Below are 21,673 nucleotides of genomic sequence, written 5' to 3'. Positions count from 1 at the left end.
AGATACATCTGCCTAGTTTTGACTTCATCTCTGTTAATTAATGCTAGTTGGCCAGTTAACTGCTCATTATTGATCAACCAGTTATTTGCAGTTAAGAAACAAGCCAGCAGCTATTGTAAAGTAGCCTATAATAACTTGAGTTTGCACTGTAACAAGACATGTTGAGGTAGCTGACAGCAGCAGTGGCTGACAGGTCTGCAGACAGATTATTCACCTAGTCTGAATAAAAATGTGGTCCAGAATACTCTGTGCTCAGTTGCACAGGAAACTTTAAATTGGGCATATCCCTACACCATCCATAATTGACTTTTCTAATAGTGCTCTAACTTGGAAAAAAGATAGCTTCCTTATCATGTCACTTTATATGTACTTCTCTTCCTTATGATCTTTCAAATCATTGGAAACGTATACATTAATTATTGCTTTAACATTACAGCTGTGTAAATCTATGTAACAATCCAAAATGTAAGGGAAACGCAAAATGTAGAAACAAAAACCATGTTTGAACAAACAGGGCTTGCATATTAAAGAAAGATACAGCAAAGAAATATATTCAGTATAACGGCTGAGAATGGATTTCTGTCAGGGCCCAAGTCCCCAACACTTCTGATGACCATGAACTTGACTGGAGTCAAATGTTTAGACTTTCCAAAGGCTGTGGGATGACAGAATCCCTAAAAGTTGCCTTTTCTTTATAGTTTGTATTTATAGCTTAATACGCGTGTGGGAGGCAGCTTGTGTGACACATTGTAAAGTCTTCCAGCAGAATAATTTTGAGCTATTTATGACTCTAAAACAGTGGTTCTCGAACTCGAAGTACATTTACTAAAGTACTGTCTACTAAAGTACAATTTTAAGGTATTACTTTACTGAAGTATTTTACATTTTCAGTACTTTTACTTCTACTCGGACTACTCCACTACATCTCAGGCAAATATACAACTTTTACTCCACTACAATTATTTGAAAACTTTAGTTTACTGGTTACTTTGTGTAGATTATTATTACAAAACTAACATTAACCACTTCAGCCCTCTATATATATTGGCCGATCTACAAGCTCACAATGCAACGCATTGTAGAGCTGCTATTTTCAATAGATGCATACATGAAATGGGACATTCTGCATAATAAGTAGTCTACTTTTGATGTACATTTTGAATTGATACTTTTTCCACCATTGCTTGAGTCTGGTATGGGCCTCGGGCTCGGGGTCCTTGGAGAAAAAACTAATAAATAAAATAATAATAATAATCTGAGAGCCACAGCTTTATATACACTCCCGCCCGGTGGAGGGCAGTATAGACCGTCCCTTTTTTTTTCTTTTTTACCGTCCAGTAAGAGATAATGGAATCCGTAGGAGACGGGATTGAATAAATTAGAAGGCGCGGCTTGTGATTGGCTGGAGAAGCGCTCCTTCCCCCACCGTCTCCTACGGATTCCATAATAGCGTCCAGTAACTGTAAAAGTGAAGAATCCAAAGTGTACTAGTGTAGTAAGGCTAGGGCTCCACCAAAATGACGGCGTCGTGCCGGCGTCGGACGGCGTCAAAAAATGAACCGGGGCGAATTTGAGCGTCCGACGCGGACGTTGACGTCGGCAGTGGAGCACCCTTCATTGATTAAAACGGGAGCGTTCCCAGCGTTGACGTTGACGCGACGCTCGACGCGCCCGGTGGAGCCGGGGGGTAATGTACCACTTTACGAGGCTTACGCGAACGCACCATCCATCATGATTCTGGAGAGCAGCTAGCAAGCTAATCAGATTCCGGTCATTGACGCCTATGGTTGACGCCCAAGTAAAGCTTTTATACTCACATAATATACTTGTTTCATAATAACGCAACCTTTGTCCAACGTCCACACTGCCTTCACGGTCAAAGAATGGCGTCACTCGGCGAACCTGTCCGGTTGGAGAGAGGTAACGTCAACAAGCTATGGCTATCGCTGGCTTACATTTCATTGTTATTGTCCAGAAGTTGCAGACGTTAGCTTAGCATAGGCGAGTTGGGGGTTAGCCATTGTTGTTTTTATGCTTATTATTCAACCAGTTGTGTATTATGCAATCTTTGGTTTTTGCTTCAACTTGGTTTATGTTGTGGACAACCAGGGATGATGTAAACGGTGCGTGATGTAAGGTTACAAGAGCAGGATTTCTCTTGGATGTTGGTTTGATGGTTAGCAGCAGCTACAATGGACAGGTTAACCCTGGACTAGTTACTTTGGGCAAATGTTATTTTCTTCTTCAAAAATAGCGATTTGTTGTGCGAAGAATATGGTTTATTGCTATTGATTAAAATGTACAAAAATGAAGTTCAAGACCCAGTGATTCTCAACATTTTTTTTTAATGTCAAGGACCCCTAATTTGTGATGCTTTAGAAGATATTTGTATTCATTAGCTAGGCCCCAAATCTAAGAACATTTAGACATGATTAGATGGTCTGTCAGAATGTCATTTACTGATATATGGGTACAGACTACAGAGTTAACAGTGAACACATCATCTTTAGGCCTAGACAGTTGTATACCTGTCCTTGTATTGTTGAATACTAACTATTGTTTATATGGGGGGTCCCTGGCACCTCTGGGGGTACCGGGACCCCACATTGAGATCCACTGCATTAGACCGCTGAGTCCAAGCTTGCGAATACAATTTTAATTGTTAAGGGTTGTACTTTTATAAGAATGCATTGTCATCATGGGATCCTGTTGTTCCCCAGAGTGTCTTTGTACAATTATCATATTACGCTCAGTCAGCCACAGTTCCAATTGATTTCAACCTCTATGAAAAGTGTCATATGTTGAATCAATGTAAGCATCCTATCTCTGCAATAATCTAAATATACTACACAAGTCCACAACGTCGATCTTAAGGTGGCGATTCAACTGTAATAAAATTATGCTTACCAAATATGTCACTTGAAAATAAATGTGTTGAGAAGAACATGAAGCTTGGTATATAGTTATAGTATAGTTACTTTTAGACTAAAGTAATCTAAAACTGCATGAAAAGATGCATCAAAGAATCATGATCGAGTCGTGGTCCAAGATTTATTTTACACCCCTAGTTTTGCCACTTTCCTCCATATCCTAAATGTTTGAACTGGTCTCACGAATGCTAACACACCTGCAGTGTTGTTTGGAAGATCTGTGATGATGGTTCTTCTTTGTTTCTACAGATATTTCTCGTGCTATTGAACTTCTTGACAAGCTCCAGAGGACAGGAGAAGTGCCTCCTCAGAAGTTGCAGGCACTGCAAAGGGTTCTGCAGAGCGAGTTCTGTAATGCTGTCCGAGAAGTCAGTAATTTCTTTTCTCCACACTCTTAAACTGCCTTTATGAATATAAAAAAAATGCAATGTTTACAAACCGATGTTCTTTTTGTAAACCTGTTTTCTTTTTTGTAGAGTAACATTTTCCCTCTTGGATACATTCAATGTCTCTTAGGTGTATGAACATGTGTATGAAACAGTGGACATCAACAGCAGTCCTGAGGTCAGGGCCAATGCCACAGCCAAGGTAGACTCAAACTGAACACAAGACATACTAGAGCTAAATACTGTACAACATACTTGAGCAATTTTATAAAACAAATTTAATATAATTATACATCAGCTCATGTTTTTTTAGGCCTCTATTGTTTCTGATAATTATGTCCAGTTAACCAGCATAAACACTTACAAACATAACCTATGCTTGGTCTAAAAAGTGATGTGCAACATGTCGCTCCAAAAATAATTTCAGTAAAAGAAACACCTGATTTTTTGGGGTCTCGTTTGTGTATTGACAACATTCATTCTCTTTTTAGGCTACTGTTGCAGCTTTCGCAGCAAGTGAGGGACACTCACACCCTCGTGTTGTGGAGCTACCCAAGACGGAGGAAGGCCTTGGATTTAACATAATGGGTGGAAAAGAACAAAACTCTCCTATTTACATCTCAAGGATCATCCCAGGGGGCATTGCTGACCGCCACGGGGGCCTCAAGAGAGGCGATCAGCTTCTTTCTGTCAATGGAGTGGTATGTTCATATCAAATTGTTGTTGGATGCTTCAGCTTAACACAATGAAATGATCCACAGCATGTGCCAAGAGATGGCTCTCATTTGATTTGTTTCTCATCATAATAGGACTGATATCACATAGAATACTGATATCAAAAAGTTCAGAAATCATAGAACAAAATGCAAAATACATTTAAAATATCAGTACAGATAGGGCTGTCACGATTATGACATTTTACATTGCGATTAACAATTTAATTGTGTTTTTGTTGTTGACAATTACATTTATGTTTGGCTTGTAGGCTTTGAAGTTGCAAATGGCAGAAATGACACATAACCTAAATATACAAATAAATGACTGACATATTTGACAACTTATACTTTAAAAAGGACATTGATAGTTGGAAATAGCCGATCTACAAGCTCGCAACACGTTGTGAGCTTGCAGATCTGCTATTTCCACTATTTTTGAAAATGTATGAACATTTTTCAACATGTTAACGATTATGAAGATCATGACAAAATAATTACGATTAATTTCGATTAGACGATTATGTTATAATGGTTGTCACCTGAATAATTAAATAGGTTAAACAATTTTGAACTTCTTTATTGCCCTTCATTCAGCAATTCATCACATGTTTACATTGTATACATTTTGTTATTATATTTATTTTCCATTGTTTTATATCAGTCCAGTATACAATTTACTTTCCTTTTATCACACATGACATAACAAGCTGTGAATAGGCATACATGACTCAAAACAAAAAATTATCAAACAAAACATAACATAACAAACATAACATTACAAAAAAAAAGAAACCCAAGCAGAGGTAAATTATAAACCAATATTTTGGGTTAATTGCCCAGCCCTAGTCAGCAGTGACATGGACTTTTTCTCGCAATTGAATTGGGAGAAAAAGGTAAATGATTCAGAAGAAATTTATACATTATCAGTCAAGCGATTGCCACTGCAGTTGAGCTCACACATAACCGTTTTGGTTCTCTCAACATCCTCTGTATGTGAACGTTTTACAACACATTTTTTAATTAAAATTTGAATTTCAAAATGTCTATACTGTTGTAAGAATCTTTGAAATATTTGATATTGCATCTCTCTCCTCACACACACACACACACACACACACTCTCATACCTTGCTCTTGCTTTCTACAGAGTGTGGAAGGGGAGCATCATGAGAAAGCTGTGGAACTCCTCAAGGCAGCTCAGGGCACAGTCAAGCTGGTAGTAAGGTACACCCCTAAAGTCCTAGAGGAAATGGAGTCACGTTTTGAGAAAATGAGGTCTGCAAAGCGCCGGCAACAGAACAACTATCCCCAGTAGTCTTTTTCCTCAAAATGACTGCCCAATTCCTTTATCTGTCTCTTCTGTCCTGGTCCCCCACTTAACCTCCTGTAATGACGACGATACTGAACCGAGTTTGGTTTGTAGTCACATGTTAATATTTTTTTTCCTGTAGAGTTTTATAATCCACTATTGTTATTGTACTTGACACTGTGCTGAACACTAAACTGATCATAATTTTAAATGCAGTTTGTCATTTTTAGACCATATGCATTTTAAAATTAAGATGTTGGTTTATTTAATTCAAACTACAAAGGTTCCTTATGTTGAAGTTTATTTAGTTCTTTTTTTTGTACAGTTGCTACAAAGTGCCTCAGGGCAAAACACATTTTTTGATTCAGATTCTGTTCTTCACAGTCCTTGTTTAATGTTAATGTATGTTATTTTTAAAGATTTGACATATAAATATTTAGTAAATAATGTATGATTATCATGTGTGACCTTTTATTAAGTATAACAGATCAAAGGTGTTTTTTTCTTCTTTTTTTTACGAATCAGACCGATTTGTTAATAGGGAAGACTAGGCTTTGTTCAGACTGCAGGCAAATCGATTAGAAATGTGATCTTTAGGACTGACTGTCCACACTGTTATTTGCAAGTGATCAGATGGGATTTGTGTATTCAGACATCGTCGACATATCTGCATTGGTTGCTGTGGTAACAACCTAGGCATGAGTAATACTTCATTATACTCTGTCTTTGTACGATGGTGTCGCTCTGTGAAAATGCCAGAGCTACAAGATCACATTGCAGTGTTTGGCTGTTTTCAACGAGACCACCTTCTTATGATAGTGTAAATCGTCAGTGCCCGAGTGTCCAGACTGAGACACAGCTTCAGAAATATGTTTCGAGTTACATTTTAAGCCGCCTAGGAAATTGAACGTTGAAATCTGATTATTGAAACTACAGTTTCCATGTGTAGTGGTGTTGACTTGATAAAACCAATCTGATTGTCAATCTGGGAAGGCCACAAATTGGATTTAAGCTGCCAGTCTGAACATAGCCTTGGTGACATCTTCACTTCATCAGAGATAGCCGTATGTTTGAAAGTAGAAGCTTCAATGAACAATAATGATTTGTCTACACAGGCATTAGAATGTGGTATCTGATGTGATGGCCACTGGGGCATGCATGCAATAATTTCCTACCACACTGGACAATTGATGTTAATTTAAACCATTGAAACTTTCATGTCAAGGATCCCCAAATTTATAGTCTATGTATTGAGGTCCCCAATCTATTTTACTGGGGACCCCCTGGAACCCCCTCAATGACCCCTGGGTCCCCAGACCCTACTTTGAGAACCACTGATTTAAAAATATAAAAAAGCCTGAAACACTAGGCCTAAATGGGAATCAATTTAATACCAAATAAAATTTTATGTTAGGGATGCCATGACATTTTCAGTGACAGTTTTTCTTTCCTTTTTGTTTTTTCTTCTGACCATTATCTGATATTAAAGAACACCTTTAGTCCATCAGTGATGCTGAAACCAGCTTTTTAGCATGATTTGCATTTTCCACATACATTTTCAGTACTGGCACATTGCTACCAAGAGTTACCGTAGCTTACAAACAAGTGCTAGCTTATGTGGAATGCAAATAAGTAATTAATGGTTAACTGATGCACGCACGCGCGCACACACACACACACACACACACACACATTATGGTAATACTCCTGTGAAGAAAATAACAGGCTAAATTACAGTTACATGATGTAAATATCTTTGTCTTTGACGTTTCTTCTTTTTTTTTTAAATAGGTGTCAATTTCAAGTAAATCTATCAATTTCCTCGCACTATATTTTGTTGTTCGAATAATTGATCTTGGATCCTGATCTGCTGCAGGACCCAAATTCAGGAGAAGCAGGGACGGGGCAGGTTGAATACAAGAGGTTTTATTGTCACGTCTGGTCTACCAGGGAGATGGATCTGCTAAGATCTTAGGCTCACAGTACTTATGCCACGTTTTAGTCGCCCAAGCCATACTACTCATACACTGAGTTCAAGTAGTCGCCCAAGCCATACTACTCATACACTGAGTTCAATTCAAAGACGAGTGCTTTACCGACCGACCGACCACCCCGGCTGATAATAATATGGAAAATCTATTATTTTCAGTAAGTAGTGGTAACTGACGATCGGTGTGGCAGTGCTGCTCCTCCTCAGCAATCCATCTCCCTGGTCTAGCACTGTGTAAAGGGATAGACCACCTCGTTGCTTAGCTGCTGCCGACAATAAGCCACTTCAACCTTCCACCTTACTTCACCATTTATTTGAAGATCAGTTATTTTGGGAAGCAACTTTAATAACTTGTTTAACATGTGACCATGTCTTCTGGTAAATGTTGAATTGTTGAGTATGATTTTATACAATGGTTAGTGGATTGTAAATTATCTTACTTAATTAACCATTATAGAAGATGTATATTTTGAACATTTACTGCACTACTTGTATGTGCTCCATAAGGATATTGCTGTCTTCAATTAATTGTCTGTTAAACTAACCTCTGCATCCTATTTATCATTTACTGCCTACAGATGAGTTGCGAATTGAGAAAACTGGCTCCTCACATAATAGGACAATAATTATGTCACAAGAACCAAGGACGTGTTTTCAATGAATCTAACATGGTTAAAATAGAGTTTGAAGTTACAATGGGTTTGCATAGGAAGGAGGTGCGTCTGATAAAATGAATATAAAATATCTAAATACTGAATCAAGCAAATTAAAAACTGTTTGGGGTGTTCACAAAAGCCTATCGTTAAAATGAGCCTAAACATGAATTATCCCTTTAATTTATTGTCAGGTTGAATTCGCAGCATTTTTGTATTTTGCTTTTGAAATCACTGACTGCAATCGGGCTAAAATGGTTCTGTGGCATTCTGCACTCTTAAAACTCCCATTTCACTGCCCAGTTACAGTACCTGAAAATCTCATTGTACATAACATTTATTTCTCAGTTTGTAAATGTGTCAAGAAAGTAATATTTGTGAGAAAAGTGACATTAGGACTGACAGTATACATTGGCACATTGCATTTTGGAATGCATGCTCTGTTGGTACCTGGTACCTGAATTTGCATAATCACTAAAGAGACAATATCTGAGAGGTGGTAAATCGGGCATCTATGCAAGGTCACTTAATGAGCTTTAATGGTGCAGATGCAGATTAAACATCACATTTTACTTTTTCCTGTAGGGAGTTATTTGGGACATCAACCTCTTGTTCAGTTCAATGTTTAAAGGAATACTCATTTTAACATTTTGGAAATATGATGGGGCATTTGAAATGTATAATCTTAAATTTAACGAATTCAAAAGATGGCCTGGTTTGTGGCTAATTCAGGTACTAACTAGTATAGATATTTATACAAGATCTTGTTGCAATAATAACTTTCATAATGAACTTAGCTATGAACTGTATGGATATTGGATTATTGGTCTTCATGCAAATGTAGATAATGTGAATACAGATCAGAGAAAGTGCTTGAAATGTAAACTATTATTACATTCACAATGGCATAGGGGTATTTTTTGCTTGAACTTTTCATAGTAGGAAGTGATATTTAAATGAAAACCCCTTTAATTATCCAATTCTCAAAATATCTGAAATATAACCGGTGGTATAATCCCTTGGATTTCCCAGTTAGATATTAAATATACAACACTTTACAGTCACAAAATAAGTCAACTAGCCATAACCTGTTATATTGGGTTAGTTAGCCTTACTATCCTCAGAATGTTAACTGTATTTGCTGACTTAATCCATGATGAAATTTGATCAGGTTTCTACCAGTTATTCTTGTTTATATATTGTTATGGTCAATAGAATATTTTTATAATAGTTTTCTTTTGATAATTCTCTCCCTTTTTTATAAGTGATTTTCATAAGAATTGGTGCTCCCACTTGACTGTGTTCTAGGGCCATAACGCCTCTCAGAATTGATGCTGCTGTGATCTAGCATCACTGGTTAGGTGGTCCAACACCTTCCTTTTTAAGGAAGCGAACAGGCATACTGTAGATCACAGCTTCTATTTTGAGATACTTCATGTTATAAGCCCTTTTCCCCCCTTCTGAGTACCAATACCAACCTTGCAACATTGGTGAGATTTTTATAAAATATTGAATGTTTTCCTGCTTGTTTCGGATTATGTGTAAACTGTGTTGTATTTTGTTCTTAGTTTATGTTGTCCAATTTACTATCACATTAATGTGGAATGTACAGCACTGTAGTGGTGTCACATGGATAAAAGAAATTGGGGATGAAGGCTGCACAAAATAAATGTGTTTATTGACTATGCATCTTGTTTGTCTTCCTAACTTAGTGTCTGCTTTTAAAGGAACAAGCACTTGAGTCTAGTGGAGCAATGGGTTTGTCTCCATGCCACAGGAGATCTGCATTGGTGTAAAATTATGCTTAAATATCTCAACTTTTACAACCAGCAATAGAAACGTGAGTAGTATACAGTAGCCTCTGAAGACTTCTCAGTAGTTTACTATTTTCTGGATGTTGTGTCAACCTTGCTTGCATTTTGGTTGCCTTTCCACTTCAAGGACATGTGGCACTCATGCTGCTGGTTGCTTTCTTTAAACACTTTTGGCATGCCATTAAAATAGAGGTAAATTGTGCCCAATGATGTGCACCCACTTTGAAGTGGAAGGACTAAGAATTTAAAGCCTCTGAAAACAACTTCTGAAATTGTTTTGCAGGTGTGGGGACACTTTTACAACTATGTATGAGCACAGTGAAGGCACCCTTAAAAGTTAATTATTGCTGATGGAGGGGTTGGTTAACTTATAACCTTGTCACATACCGTGGCCCTGCCTGGCCGTCTTGACATTCAAGTCGGGTGCTTTATATATTCCCACCAGAAGCAGATGGCTAAACAATGCTGTGGAGTTGCTGCCCAGGCAGAGATAGATGAGAACTGTGGCTCACATCGCTGCCATCTTTTTTCCAAAGTTTGGCCACAGTTAATCGTATCCGTCTTGCATGGGAATTGTTCACTATCTGACAAGCAGAATGGATGGCGTTTCACAACAAGCACAGCATCCTGGAGCTGGGACTAGACCAGGAGCCAGAGCAGCAGCAGGAGCAGGTGCACCAGTATCAGTACATCCATCCTTCTTTACTGTGAAACACACACACACACACACACACACACACACACACACCCACACACACACACGTAGTGTTTAAAAGCTGCAGAGGTCAAGTGGAGGGGCCAAAGACAAAGGGGACATCATCCTCATAATGGCCCCCTACTAGAGACCATAGAAAAGATGCATAGGTCGTGGCATGCTGTGAGAGGAACTGCAGAACCAGGTGATATACTGGCTGCCGAGAAGGATAGGAATCGTGCTACAAGACTGCAGTGTGACATAATGTACCTTTAGGCACTTGACTATGCTATGTCAGAATGTGAAGAGCTAAGCCACAAGATGCTGATAAATTACCTTGTTATCATAGACTGGTTTAATAAGCTATATGTGTAACGATACACATTAGTTAGTGCATTAGGAGTGGACTAAGCCTACACAAAGTAAATTACACTGTCATACTGAAAAGGCTTACTTGCCGATTGATTTATTGATAGAATACTTTATTAGAAGTTTGTATAGGAAAGGTACAGGACAGTACAGTTCACTGGGGGCGGAGATACAAGGTCAACTAAAAAGATAAAGACCACAAGAAAGCTGTTAGGCTTGTTTGCATTGTCCCTTTGTACTTAATTCACACAATTCATACATGCAAAACAATATCAACATACGACAGTCGGAAAACTTTGCAGCCAAAAACGATGTCACTAACAGTGACAACAAGAAGTGTGACTGATCAACACATAAAACATTAAGCATTACATAAAATTCGTATCTTTCTTTCAAACTAAAGTGGCACTGTCCCAAAATAGTGAGACGTTCAAAATAGACCTATGCCTTTTTTTTCTTTTTGCATTTTTGTGCAGTACAACTATTACGATGTTTTTTCTTTCTACATTGTAGCCTATTAATTTATTGTATTTTCTTTTTCTCTTTCCTTTTCTACAATTACGTTTATTTTCTACATTGTATTCATTTATTGTATTTTCTTTCTTTATTTCTCTCTGCTCCTGGGCTGCTGCTGCTACATCCGTTTCCAGCCAGCTACGTCACTTCCTTTCTGCCTGTGTCAATCTCGTCGAGTACACGCGTTCGCCTTCTCAGCTCAAGTGAGTGTCTTAATAAAGTGTTATAATTAGATATACGAGTGTCAAATAAACCCAGAACGACGCCTTATCGATGAATAACATCTCACTCTAAAGATTCACGTCAAAAGACTCGGACCTTAGGGACATATTTAACTTGTTATCCGCGCAGCGCGTAACATGCTAGCATTAGCTGGTTAGCGTTGATGTGCCGCGGATCGTACAGCCGCCACATGGTGGGGATTGGAACATGGAAAACGATCATTTATAATATGAGATGGATTCGTCATTGCATCGATTTGAAAATCGGCGACAATGAATAATTAGTTTACATCAGGGGTCTTCAACGTTTTCATGCCAAGGAAGGACCCCTTAGTTGAGAGAGAGATGAAGCAGGGACCCACACAACCTTATCATAGATTCCATATAGTTTCATTGTTTGACAGCACACTCATCATTTGGATTCATGTTAATGTGGGTTTTCAGATATTTAACCAATTTTGAACCGTCAATACTAAACTTGACCCTTCACTGTCTGCTCTTTCCCCCCTCCAAAGCTCTTTGCGAGGCATTGTGAGCTTGTAGATCTGCTACTTTTGTCTAAAGTTATGTTCAAGGGGTTAATATAAAAAAAGAGGGGAAAAAACAAGTTTCTCTCACAAAGATTTTGAGGACCCCTGTAGTAACTCTGAGGACCCCTGTTGAAAACCCCTGGTCTACATTCTTACAAGTTCCTGCGTCCGTGGTTGTATTGTTATGTATATTGTCATACCATCCGTTTTTTCCCTTACAAATGACATTAATGTCTTGTCGCATTGCTACGATTTACACATCGGACACTGTGTTCAACCTGCTAGCTGCCAGTAACTTCAACTCGTATAAATCAGTTTAATTTATCAATCCTTCTGGCACACTCAAGTCTCAAATCTTAATTTGATGTAGGTATATAGCTATCACATTTGACTGCAAAATGTAACCCATTGATGTCAAATCAGCTGCAACAATACATTCATGTTTATTATAGCGTGGTTTGAAGCACAAAATATGTATAGATCATAATATGGCAGGCCCAGGGTTTCATTTGCCTGAACTGAAATGTATTTACATACATTAAACATTATTAAATGCAGACTGAAGACAGTGGTCATTATGTAATGTGTTAATTGTGTGTTAAACAAGTGCAGCGTCAACGTTTTCAGGCCAAGGACCCCTTAGCTGAGAGATGAAGCATTACATATTGTAACGTGTGATGCAGATTTTCATAGATGGATTCATAGTGTTTGACAGCTGTCATCAGTCTAATGTGTATTTTCAGACATTTATCCACTTAAATCGTCGATATTTTGTAAACTTAACCTTTCACTATGTACTTGGTCTGTCTCTACACCAAACCTATTTGCCAAAAGTAGCTGATCTACAAGCTCTCAACGCCTCACAGCGCGAGGCGTTGAGAGCTTGTAGATCTGCTGTTTTTGGCTAAAGTTCTTCTCGGAATAGGGATGCGAGGGTTCAAGTTGTTAATTTAAAAGAATTGTCCTATCACACAAGGATTTGGCGGCCCCCTGTAGTAACTCTGAAGACTCCTTAGGGGTCCTGGACCCGCTGTTGAAGACCCCTGAAGTAATGTGTTTTAATTTGACTGTTTGACCATTTCTGCTCCTTAGGATGCGTTACGTTGCTGCTTACCTTCTTTCCTCCCTGGGAGGAAACACTGCCCCAAGTGCCAAGGACATTAAAAAAATCCTGGAAAGTGTCGGCATTGAGGCTGACGAAACACGCATGGAGAAGGTATGACACATTTCAAACGTGTTGCCTTTGACAATATAATACAACTGCTTTAGACCACAGTGGAAACAAGCTCCTGGGTCTTTTTGTGTTATCCTTTTAGCACAGTGGTTCTCAACCTTTTCAGGCCGTGGCCCCAAAACTAATCATATATGAACTGGGGACCCCGTCCCCCACCCTGATGAGCACTAAGAGTTGAGGAATTACATTTTATATAACACGGTTCTATTGTGAAAATAGCAGATCTACATGCTCACAACGCCTCGCGTTGTAGATCGTAGAGGTATTAAATTGTCACGTTAGAAATGTGCAGATACCGTAGATACCAGGCCTGGATTTCATCATTTTAGGGTCAAGGGCACTTGGCCTTTGGTGTTGTCCATTTTTTGAGTGCACAAAGGCCAAATGCCAGGGCAGGAAGGTCATGAAATCCATTGAAATTAACTGGAATTGAGGGTTAAGGATGATTTTAAATTTGATGTAGACTATCTGCAGTGAGTAAATTATGGTATTTACAATCTGATCCATGCTCAGCCCTGCTCCAATCAGGGTCAAGTCACTGGATGGAGAAAGTGGTACAGTCAGCTGTGGGCATTAAGGCCACTGTGGCGTCAGGGCCTGTCATTTGTTGGAGGGGTACAAGCCCTGGTAGATACACTTTAACTTTATGTTGGTTTGTTTTACTGTTGAGTGAGTGAGGAAAACATTGTTGCACATTAAATTAATCATCTGGGGACCCCCTGAAATAATTTGGGGGACCCCCCCCTGGGGGACCCGACCCACAGGTAAAGAACCACTGTTTAAGCAGAACCTTTTTGACTGAACAACCTGTATTGTTAAACTTAGATGTTCAAGGTGAATGCTCTGTGAATAACTGTAGTTCCGGGTTTCTAGAAGGTGGCATTTAATTTTTTCTGTTATTATTATATTAACATTTAATATGCTCTCTTGCACAACAGGTCATCTCTGAACTCCATGGAAAAAATGTGGATGAGGTGATTGCCCAAGGTAATGAATGTCTGTTAACAGTTATGCAACCTTAATTTTAATAGTTCATATGTTGCCACGTATTTTGTATTTCAAAGCAACTGTCTTACTCATGTCTCTGCTGTGTAAACTAGTGGCCTATTAAATGATTAGGGGGCACGGTGGCGCAGTGGGTAGCGCTGTCGCCTCTAGAAGGTCCTGGGTTTGATTACGGCCGGGGGACGCTGTGGGCACTGGGGGCGTGTTTCCTCCTCCACGTCATCAGTGCCCACACCCTAGGTGGAATTGGCGAAAGGGCCTTTCTGTGTGGAGTTTGCATGTTCTCCCTGTGTCTCCTAGGGTTGTACCCTCACAAAGACATGCAGTAGTCCTGGTTTTTATAATTCCTACCCCCTGTCCAGCCAGGGCTCCCCAGGCGTGGCAGAGGGAAGAGCAGAACCCAGGATTACAGCTTAGGCAATTGGCACTGGGTGGAAAAAATGGGTTACAAAAATCGTAAAATAATAATAAATAATTAATGCTGGCAAATGTTTTAAATTTGACATTGATGATTGGAAAAAAAATTTAGCCTGACATTAATTTATTATTGTTATTTGTTATAATCAACTAAATGAGTGAAATTAGTTTATTAACCCAGTTAGACCTGTTACACTTTCAAGCTGGGAACACCTGTGTGGTTTTAGTTGTTGCTATATATTGTTTTGTCCCCCCTGTAAATTAATGCCCTTGATCATACTAAAGTGTCCACACAAAAGCAGGAAAAAGTAGCAGATCCACAAGCTCAAAACATTTTGCAACGTGTAGGCTCTAGAAGGCATTCTTTTTCATCGCCCTCACGTCATTTTACAATCTTGGTGAACGAAAATGGCATCTACAAGCTCGGCTTACAAATCTGTTACTTTCCTTATTAAATAATTGTAACCAATTAAAGTTTAAATTAATGGTATTGAATTAAATCACGTACATTCTTGTAATTGGCCTACGTTTCTTTTAATTTACCATAGATATCTTTTTCTTTGTAGTTGTAGTAATGTACCAGTGTAAAGTCTTGTGTGTAAAATACAACTAAGTGAAATTCCTTGTAAATGGATTTTAAAAGGATTGTTGTTTACATCTGGCAATGCCCTTCCCCCCTCAGGTTATGGTAAGCTGGCCAGCATGCCAGCAGGTGGCGCTGTAGCAGTTGCCAGCTCTGCAGCAGCAGGTGGAGGTGCTGCTGCCGCCCCCGCTGCAGCAGGTGAGCATTTCCTTTTGACTTTAGCACGTCATTCGTCATTGACACTTGGTACACAATAACTTGCTTCACCTTGGCTAATACTTTATCAATAGTCTAAAGGTCTTTGCACACTGCTGTGTTTTTTGGGCCAAATATCGGAGTGAATTTCGGAGTGGGTGAATAAAAAAATCAACCTCACGTTATGTCAATCACGTTTGCACACTGCTGCCCGTTTCGTATTTATTTTCGGACCAGGGTTGATTTTTCCCGATTTTCGCAGCTGTCGCCCTGAGTCCCTTGCTCTCTCTCTTTCCTCTCTCTCCCCCTGGCCTAAGGCTTTCGGATTTCCAAAACGCAACGAAAACACGCAGTGCAGTGTGCAACCACCTTTAATGTTATAAAATGAAAAACACGTTGAGTTGATGTTGATGTCAAACATGTTTTACAGCTGAAGAGAAGAAGGAAGAGAAGAAAGAGTCTGAGGAGGAGGGTTCAGATGATGACATGGGATTTGGCTTGTTTGACTAAAAATGTCAAAACAGGACAAATAAAGATTTATATAAAACCAACCTTGTTGCTTAATTGATTTTCAGAATTGTGTGACAATTCTGAAAAAGTCTGCTGAGACTACCGAATTAATGCTTATAAAAAATTCCAATTTAAGAGAAAGAATAGACATAATTGGAGGTGCATTTGTTTTGTGAAGATGGCCCTGGTGTCTACATTTGAATTAAAACCAATTCATATAGGAGGTATATATAATGGTCAAAATGTAATACAGATTGGATGTGTGACTTTAAAATATTTGGGTGGACAGTTTTAACTGCCCGACTAAATTAGTGTGTACTCTGCTCAACTCTTGGATTTTGAGTTAATTATGTAGTCTAACCTACTGTATTCTGTGCTATGCCAGGCGTTATTGCCTGTGTGCATTCATTGTATCCAGATTAACAAATGTGATTGAATAAAATGCTAAAAATCAAATTCAGCCATGTGTATCTAAAGCAGTAGGCCAATCGAGGAAGGTCTGGTTAGGCAAACTAAGTGTGCCCTTTTCCCATTTTAAACTCCCTGGTGATTGTTTTTGTGGTAATGTGTAGTTCAAGGATTAAAACAAATTTCAATGAGGAATGTAGCTTTTTAGTTTATAATGGGCGCAAAACGCAGATGTTATAGTAATTTGATTTGAAACTCCCTGATTGTCAATCTAATTTGATTGGAAAGATGTAATTCACGGATGTGGTCAGCAGGGAGCACTGTACACCATATGCCTAACCCTTTTTCGTTTTCAAGGTTTTAACCCGTACTTGCGCATGCGCTAACTACTTGCGCATGCGCTTACCGGGTTGAAACTGTTTCCGGTCGTTGTTTCCGGCCAAAGTGTAGTCCGTTTTGGACTACAGAAAAACGTAGGAGATCTTCCGCTCCCGACCGGATCAAACGGCCCGTTTAGTAAACGAAGACCAGGCTTTCCCCCAGCGGAAAGCCTGGTGATGCGAGGTTACCTCCAGTGTAAACACTGCAGTGTACTTCCTGAAGGCGTGTTTCCTAAACCCACCAAAGAGCCCGGCAGTGTATGTTCTGCGCTGTGATTGGCCGGCAGTGTATAACCCTCACTGTGATTGGCCGGTAGTGTGATGACGTAATTTTTCCGCGAAAACCGGTCCCGGGCAGGGATCATAGAAAACATATAAAGAGAAGGCTTTAGAAGCTGAAAATAACGGAGTGGGGGTTCTAAAACTTTAGCGATTTAACAGCTAGGACCATTTTAAGATTTGTTTTATAAAAAAAGTTACATGGTATAACTTTAAAACAATCAGATGATTGAATGTTACAAATAATATCCCAGCTGGTAATCTAATATGTTATTTTTTAAAGGATCCCAGCTGTTACCAGTGGCACAATCTATTCTTCTGGTGTCCTATTCCTACATATTTATATAAACATACATACAATAGTACACAATATACTTAATTCAACACACATGTATTTCTTCATAATTTGACCTACAGCCTACGGTTTATTATATATACTTCATTCAATACATTATTCACTTCACAATCGATATATTAATCTTAAACCAGTTATAACCAAGCTTATGGCCAGCCAACAGCCTCAACTTGAAGCTCAATTCTAAAGCTTTACTTGAGAGTAATCTAGTTCCTGGCTTGATCATTTAGCACAGTGCCTTAATTGTAATGTCGTTAGATGTTGGATCCCTTTTAATAATAATAATAATACATCAGATTTATATAGCACTTTTCTAGGTACCCAAAGTCGCTTTACAGAACAAAAAAATACAAATAAAAAACTTTATTCAGAAAATAAAATAATTTTGTATGGTACACTACCAAAGGTCAGTGGTCACCCATGATTGGTGTTTCTAATTGGTGCCCTATTGTTTCAGTGACTTAATGCTACTGCTACAGTGACATTCTAGTGTCTGATTCAATGTTTTTGTAATAGTTTGCTTCTTCAGATTGAGCATGCCCCCTCTCAGAAATGATTTATTTGTAGAGATCAGTGAAGAAGGCCTACTTGACTGGCCCGCCCAGAGCCCTGACCTTAACCCTATCAAACACCTTTGGAATGAATTGGAACAACAAATAAGGAGCCATGCCTAAACTTAACATCAGTGTCTCACCTCATCAATGATCTTCTGAGAATGGAAACAATTTCATCTATCATGGGTAGTGATATGAACTTGGTTATAGTTGATTGATTGCTAATGTTTAAAATGATAAGCTGCAATATTTTTAATGTCATATAACACATACTGTAGTATATTAGAAAAAGTAAAATCCTTTAAAAGTAGAAATGCCACACAGTGTAGATATAGCTAATGTAACGTGTAGACCTTATTAATCCCACGTGGAAATTAGGTTTCAGCTTCTGCCAGGTGATGGCTGCTCAGATGGTTATCCTTGAGCCCTTGGATGGAGGTAGGCAGGGCCTTCAAAATTTGATTTCAATAAAATTAAAAAATTATTGGGATCAATATGGGTCATTCTGCAATACAAACATGCAGAATGGCCCCTTTCAGAATAATACATTTGACTTTATGATATAATTATTGATGCATTCATGTGTAGTCAATGTTGGAGCTTATGGTCTCCTGATAGTCTTATCTTATTCTACATCTTAATTTATTTGTTGATACTATTTAAGTAACTAAAGGTATAAAACAGTGGAGTAAAACTAAAAATTAAGAAATGTTTCTCCATGTAAGTAAAGTAGCAGTGATATTAATTCCATTTCAAACTCCCTGAATCTACTGACCTCAAATGAGGAATTCATAGGGCGGTGGAAGGAACACTACTTTGCAGAACCCATAAACCCAATGACATCAGACCCGTCCTCCCTGACAGGAGCAGGGCCTGAGGATGACAGGGGTCAGTGTCAATCTCCCGGAAGGAATCACTGAGCTAGTTACACAACTCCACCGTGGGTTGATGAGATTCGTCCAGAAATGTTGAAAGCTCTGGGTGTTGAGGGGCGGCATAGCTCAGGGGTAGAGAAACCGTTATTAGAGCACGAAGGGTTCCCAGTTCGAATCCGGGCTCCCCCTGAGTTAATGTCGAAGGGTCCTTGGGCAAGACTCTGAACCCCACATTGCTCCCGGTGAGCAGGTTGGTGCCTTGCATGGTTTCCTCGGCCACCGGTGTATGAATGTGTGCGTGAATGGGTGAATGTAATGCACAATCTCTGTAAAGCGTGTTGGATAAAAGCGCTATATAAATGCACCATTTACCATTTTGAGGGGCTGTTTTTGTTGATACGTCTTTTCCACACTTTGCGTGGAAGTCTGGGACAGTGCCGAGGGAGTGGCAGACCGGGTTGGTGGTCCCACTTTTCAAAAAGGGGGTACAGTGTACCAACTACAGAGGTATCACATTGCTCAGCCTCCCTGGGAGAGTTTACGCCAAGGTACTGGAAAGGAGGGTCGGGCCGATAGTCGAACCTCTGATTCAAGAGAAACAATGTGGATTCCGTCCTGGTCGTGGAACAACTGAACAGCTCTTTATTCTGGCAGGGATCCTGGAGATGGCCTGGGAGTATGCATATCCTCTCTACATGTGTTTTGTAGATTTGGAGAAGGCATATGACCGGGTCCCACAGGAAGTTCTGCACGGGATGTTGCGGTAACATGGGGTGAGGGGGACCTTGTTGAGGGCCATCCAATCTCTGTACGGCCCAAAGTGAGAGCTGATATTCATGGACAGGATCTCAAGGTGATGTTATGGTGGAGAAGGTATAAGGTTTGGTGAGCTAAAGGGTTGCTTCACAAGTTCACTGCTTTTGGCAGATGATGTGGTCCTGATGGCACCATCGGTCCAAGACCTTCAGCTCTCACTGGATCAGTCCGTAGTAGAGTGTGCGGCTGCGATGAGGAACAGGATCTCAAAATCTGAGGCCATGGTTCTCAGCAGGAAACCAATGGATTGTGCACTCCAAGTAAGGAGTGTGATGGAGTTTAAGTATATCTTGGGGTCTTGTTCACAAATGAGAGGAAGGGGAAGACGGAGGAGATCAGCCAGAGATTCGGAGCAGCAGAGTGGTATTGCAGTCGCTAAATCGCACTGTTGTGGCGAAAAGAGAGTTGAGCCAGAAGGCAAAGCTCTCTTGTGTACCGAGCAATCTTCGTTCCTACACTCACCTATGGTCATGAAGTGTGGGGTCATGACCAAAAGATTTGGAGTAGAGCCGCTGCTCCTAAGCTCGCTTAGGTGGTTCGGGGGTCTAGTACGAATGCCTCCCGAGCTTCTCCCTAGAAGCATTCCGGATAAGCGGTTGAAGATGGATGGATGGTGATTGTCAATGTTATTGTATTGATTGATTGATTGATTGATTGAAGAATTTATTAGAAGTTTGCAATAGAAAAAAGTACAGTTTCATGAAAGTACAAATCACTCTTACAAGGTCAACTAAAAGGAGATCCTAGAAAGCCAAGGCTTATTTCCACAGGAACCACACTTTAAAGGAGTAGTTCACCCCCAAAATGACTTTTTTTCTATTGATTAGTCACGCCATGGAGAGTAGAGTTCAATAATATTTTTTGGTTTTTGATCAATCAATAGAAAAAAAGTCATTTTGGGGGTGAACTACTCCTTTAAGTATCTCATATAACATTGAAAGACAGACGGATATAATAGAACATAGTACTTTATCTAGGATAATATCAATTTCAAAAGCAGAAAAAGCATAACATCAAATACAAAGGCAGAAAAAAGGGTGGGGGGGAGCATGGGGGCTTAGTCGATTTACAAGTCACGGGTAGCAGCCGCCTGAAGGTGACTTTTCATACCGATTTTGAAGGAGGCTAGGGATTTGCCCTCCTTTAAGGCTTGTGGGAGGGCGTTCCACATGTTGATGGTATAGCAGGAGAACGAGTTAGAGCCTTGTTTAGTGTTAAATCTACGTTGATGATGATTAGTGGAGCTGCCTCTGGTGTTGTGATCATGAACATCCTTGACCTTTAAGGAGTAGTTTGTCAGGTACATGGGTATCTTGGAGGTGTAGTGTATCTTGTACACCAGGCCCATTGCAAGATGCTGTACTCTGTCAGCTACTTTGAGCCACCCCACGCTTTCGTGGTGATGATCGGTAAGGTGGGCCCAAGGAGGAAGACCAAGCACGACCCTAATGAGTTTGTTCTGGGCTGTTTGGAGCTTTAACTTTAAGGCAGCTGGGGCATCGCGATACCAGACAAGGACTCCGTAATCAATGAGGGGCCCAATAAGAGCACCTCCTAGTGTCTTTAGAGATTTAATGTTGATCAGCGGGGCAACCCTTTGCAAGAAACAAATTTGTTGGTTGACTTTATTGATTACCTTGGTAGTCATTTTTTCACTGGATAGGTTAGCCTCCAGGATGCAACCCAGGTAGCAGATGTGGTTTTTACTTTCTATCACAGTGTCACCTTAATTGTGAAGTTCTCAACTTGGCTAAGTTTCTGACTAGATCCAAAGAGGATACATTCAGTTTTACCTAGGTGAATTGAGAGTCTGTTGTCATTGAGCCAGGTGCAGATCATGTTTAGTTCACAGTTAGGCCTAAGGGCCTTTTCAACCTGCAATATGTCTCTGCCTGAGACTAGGAGAGCCGAGTCATCCGCGAACAGAAACAGATT

General features: G+C 39.7%; 2 protein-coding genes across 2 annotated transcripts; both read left to right on the top strand.

Annotated features, from left to right (window-relative positions):
- Window positions 1-1,724: 1,724 nt before the first annotated feature.
- lin7c (lin-7 homolog C (C. elegans)) lies at window positions 1,725-9,639 on the top strand. The gene is made up of 5 exons (XM_080730649.1): window positions 1,725-1,920; window positions 3,180-3,298; window positions 3,447-3,518; window positions 3,808-4,017; window positions 5,179-9,639. Exons 1-5 carry the CDS (start codon window positions 1,884-1,886, stop codon window positions 5,344-5,346), a joined length of 606 nt encoding a protein of 201 aa, XP_080586775.1. The 5' UTR covers window positions 1,725-1,883; the 3' UTR covers window positions 5,347-9,639.
- Window positions 9,640-11,538: 1,899 nt separating this feature from the next.
- rplp2b (ribosomal protein, large P2 b) lies at window positions 11,539-16,112 on the top strand. Its single transcript, XM_080729800.1, has 5 exons — window positions 11,539-11,579; window positions 13,220-13,343; window positions 14,300-14,348; window positions 15,466-15,564; window positions 15,992-16,112. Exons 2-5 carry the CDS (start codon window positions 13,221-13,223, stop codon window positions 16,069-16,071), a joined length of 351 nt encoding a protein of 116 aa, XP_080585926.1. The 5' UTR covers window positions 11,539-11,579; window position 13,220; the 3' UTR covers window positions 16,072-16,112.
- The last annotated feature ends 5,561 nt before the right edge of the window (window positions 16,113-21,673 follow it).

The sequence above is a fragment of the Nannobrachium achirus genome (assembly GCF_963921795.1).
Source record: "Nannobrachium achirus genome assembly, chromosome: 7".
In the NCBI taxonomy this organism is placed as follows: domain Eukaryota; kingdom Metazoa; phylum Chordata; class Actinopteri; order Myctophiformes; family Myctophidae; genus Nannobrachium; species Nannobrachium achirus.
This window is presented reverse-complemented; position numbering and strand designations above follow the sequence as displayed.

Bases quoted from the DNA above. Each gene is read 5' to 3' on its own strand.
- lin7c (XM_080730649.1), top strand. From the start codon at position 1,884: ATGGCGTCACTCGGCGAACCTGTCCGGTTGGAGAGAG. The intron at 1,921-3,179 runs GTAACGTCAACA...TTGTTTCTACAG, and splicing joins ACCTGTCCGGTTGGAGAGAG to ATATTTCTCGTGCTATTGAA. The intron at 3,299-3,446 runs GTCAGTAATTTC...AATGTCTCTTAG, and splicing joins TCTGTAATGCTGTCCGAGAA to GTGTATGAACATGTGTATGA.
- rplp2b (XM_080729800.1), top strand. From the start codon at position 13,221: ATGCGTTACGTTGCTGCTTACCTTCTTTCCTCCCTGGGAGGAAACACT. The intron at 13,344-14,299 runs GTATGACACATT...CTTGCACAACAG, and splicing joins ACGAAACACGCATGGAGAAG to GTCATCTCTGAACTCCATGG. The intron at 14,349-15,465 runs GTAATGAATGTC...TTCCCCCCTCAG, and splicing joins GGATGAGGTGATTGCCCAAG to GTTATGGTAAGCTGGCCAGC.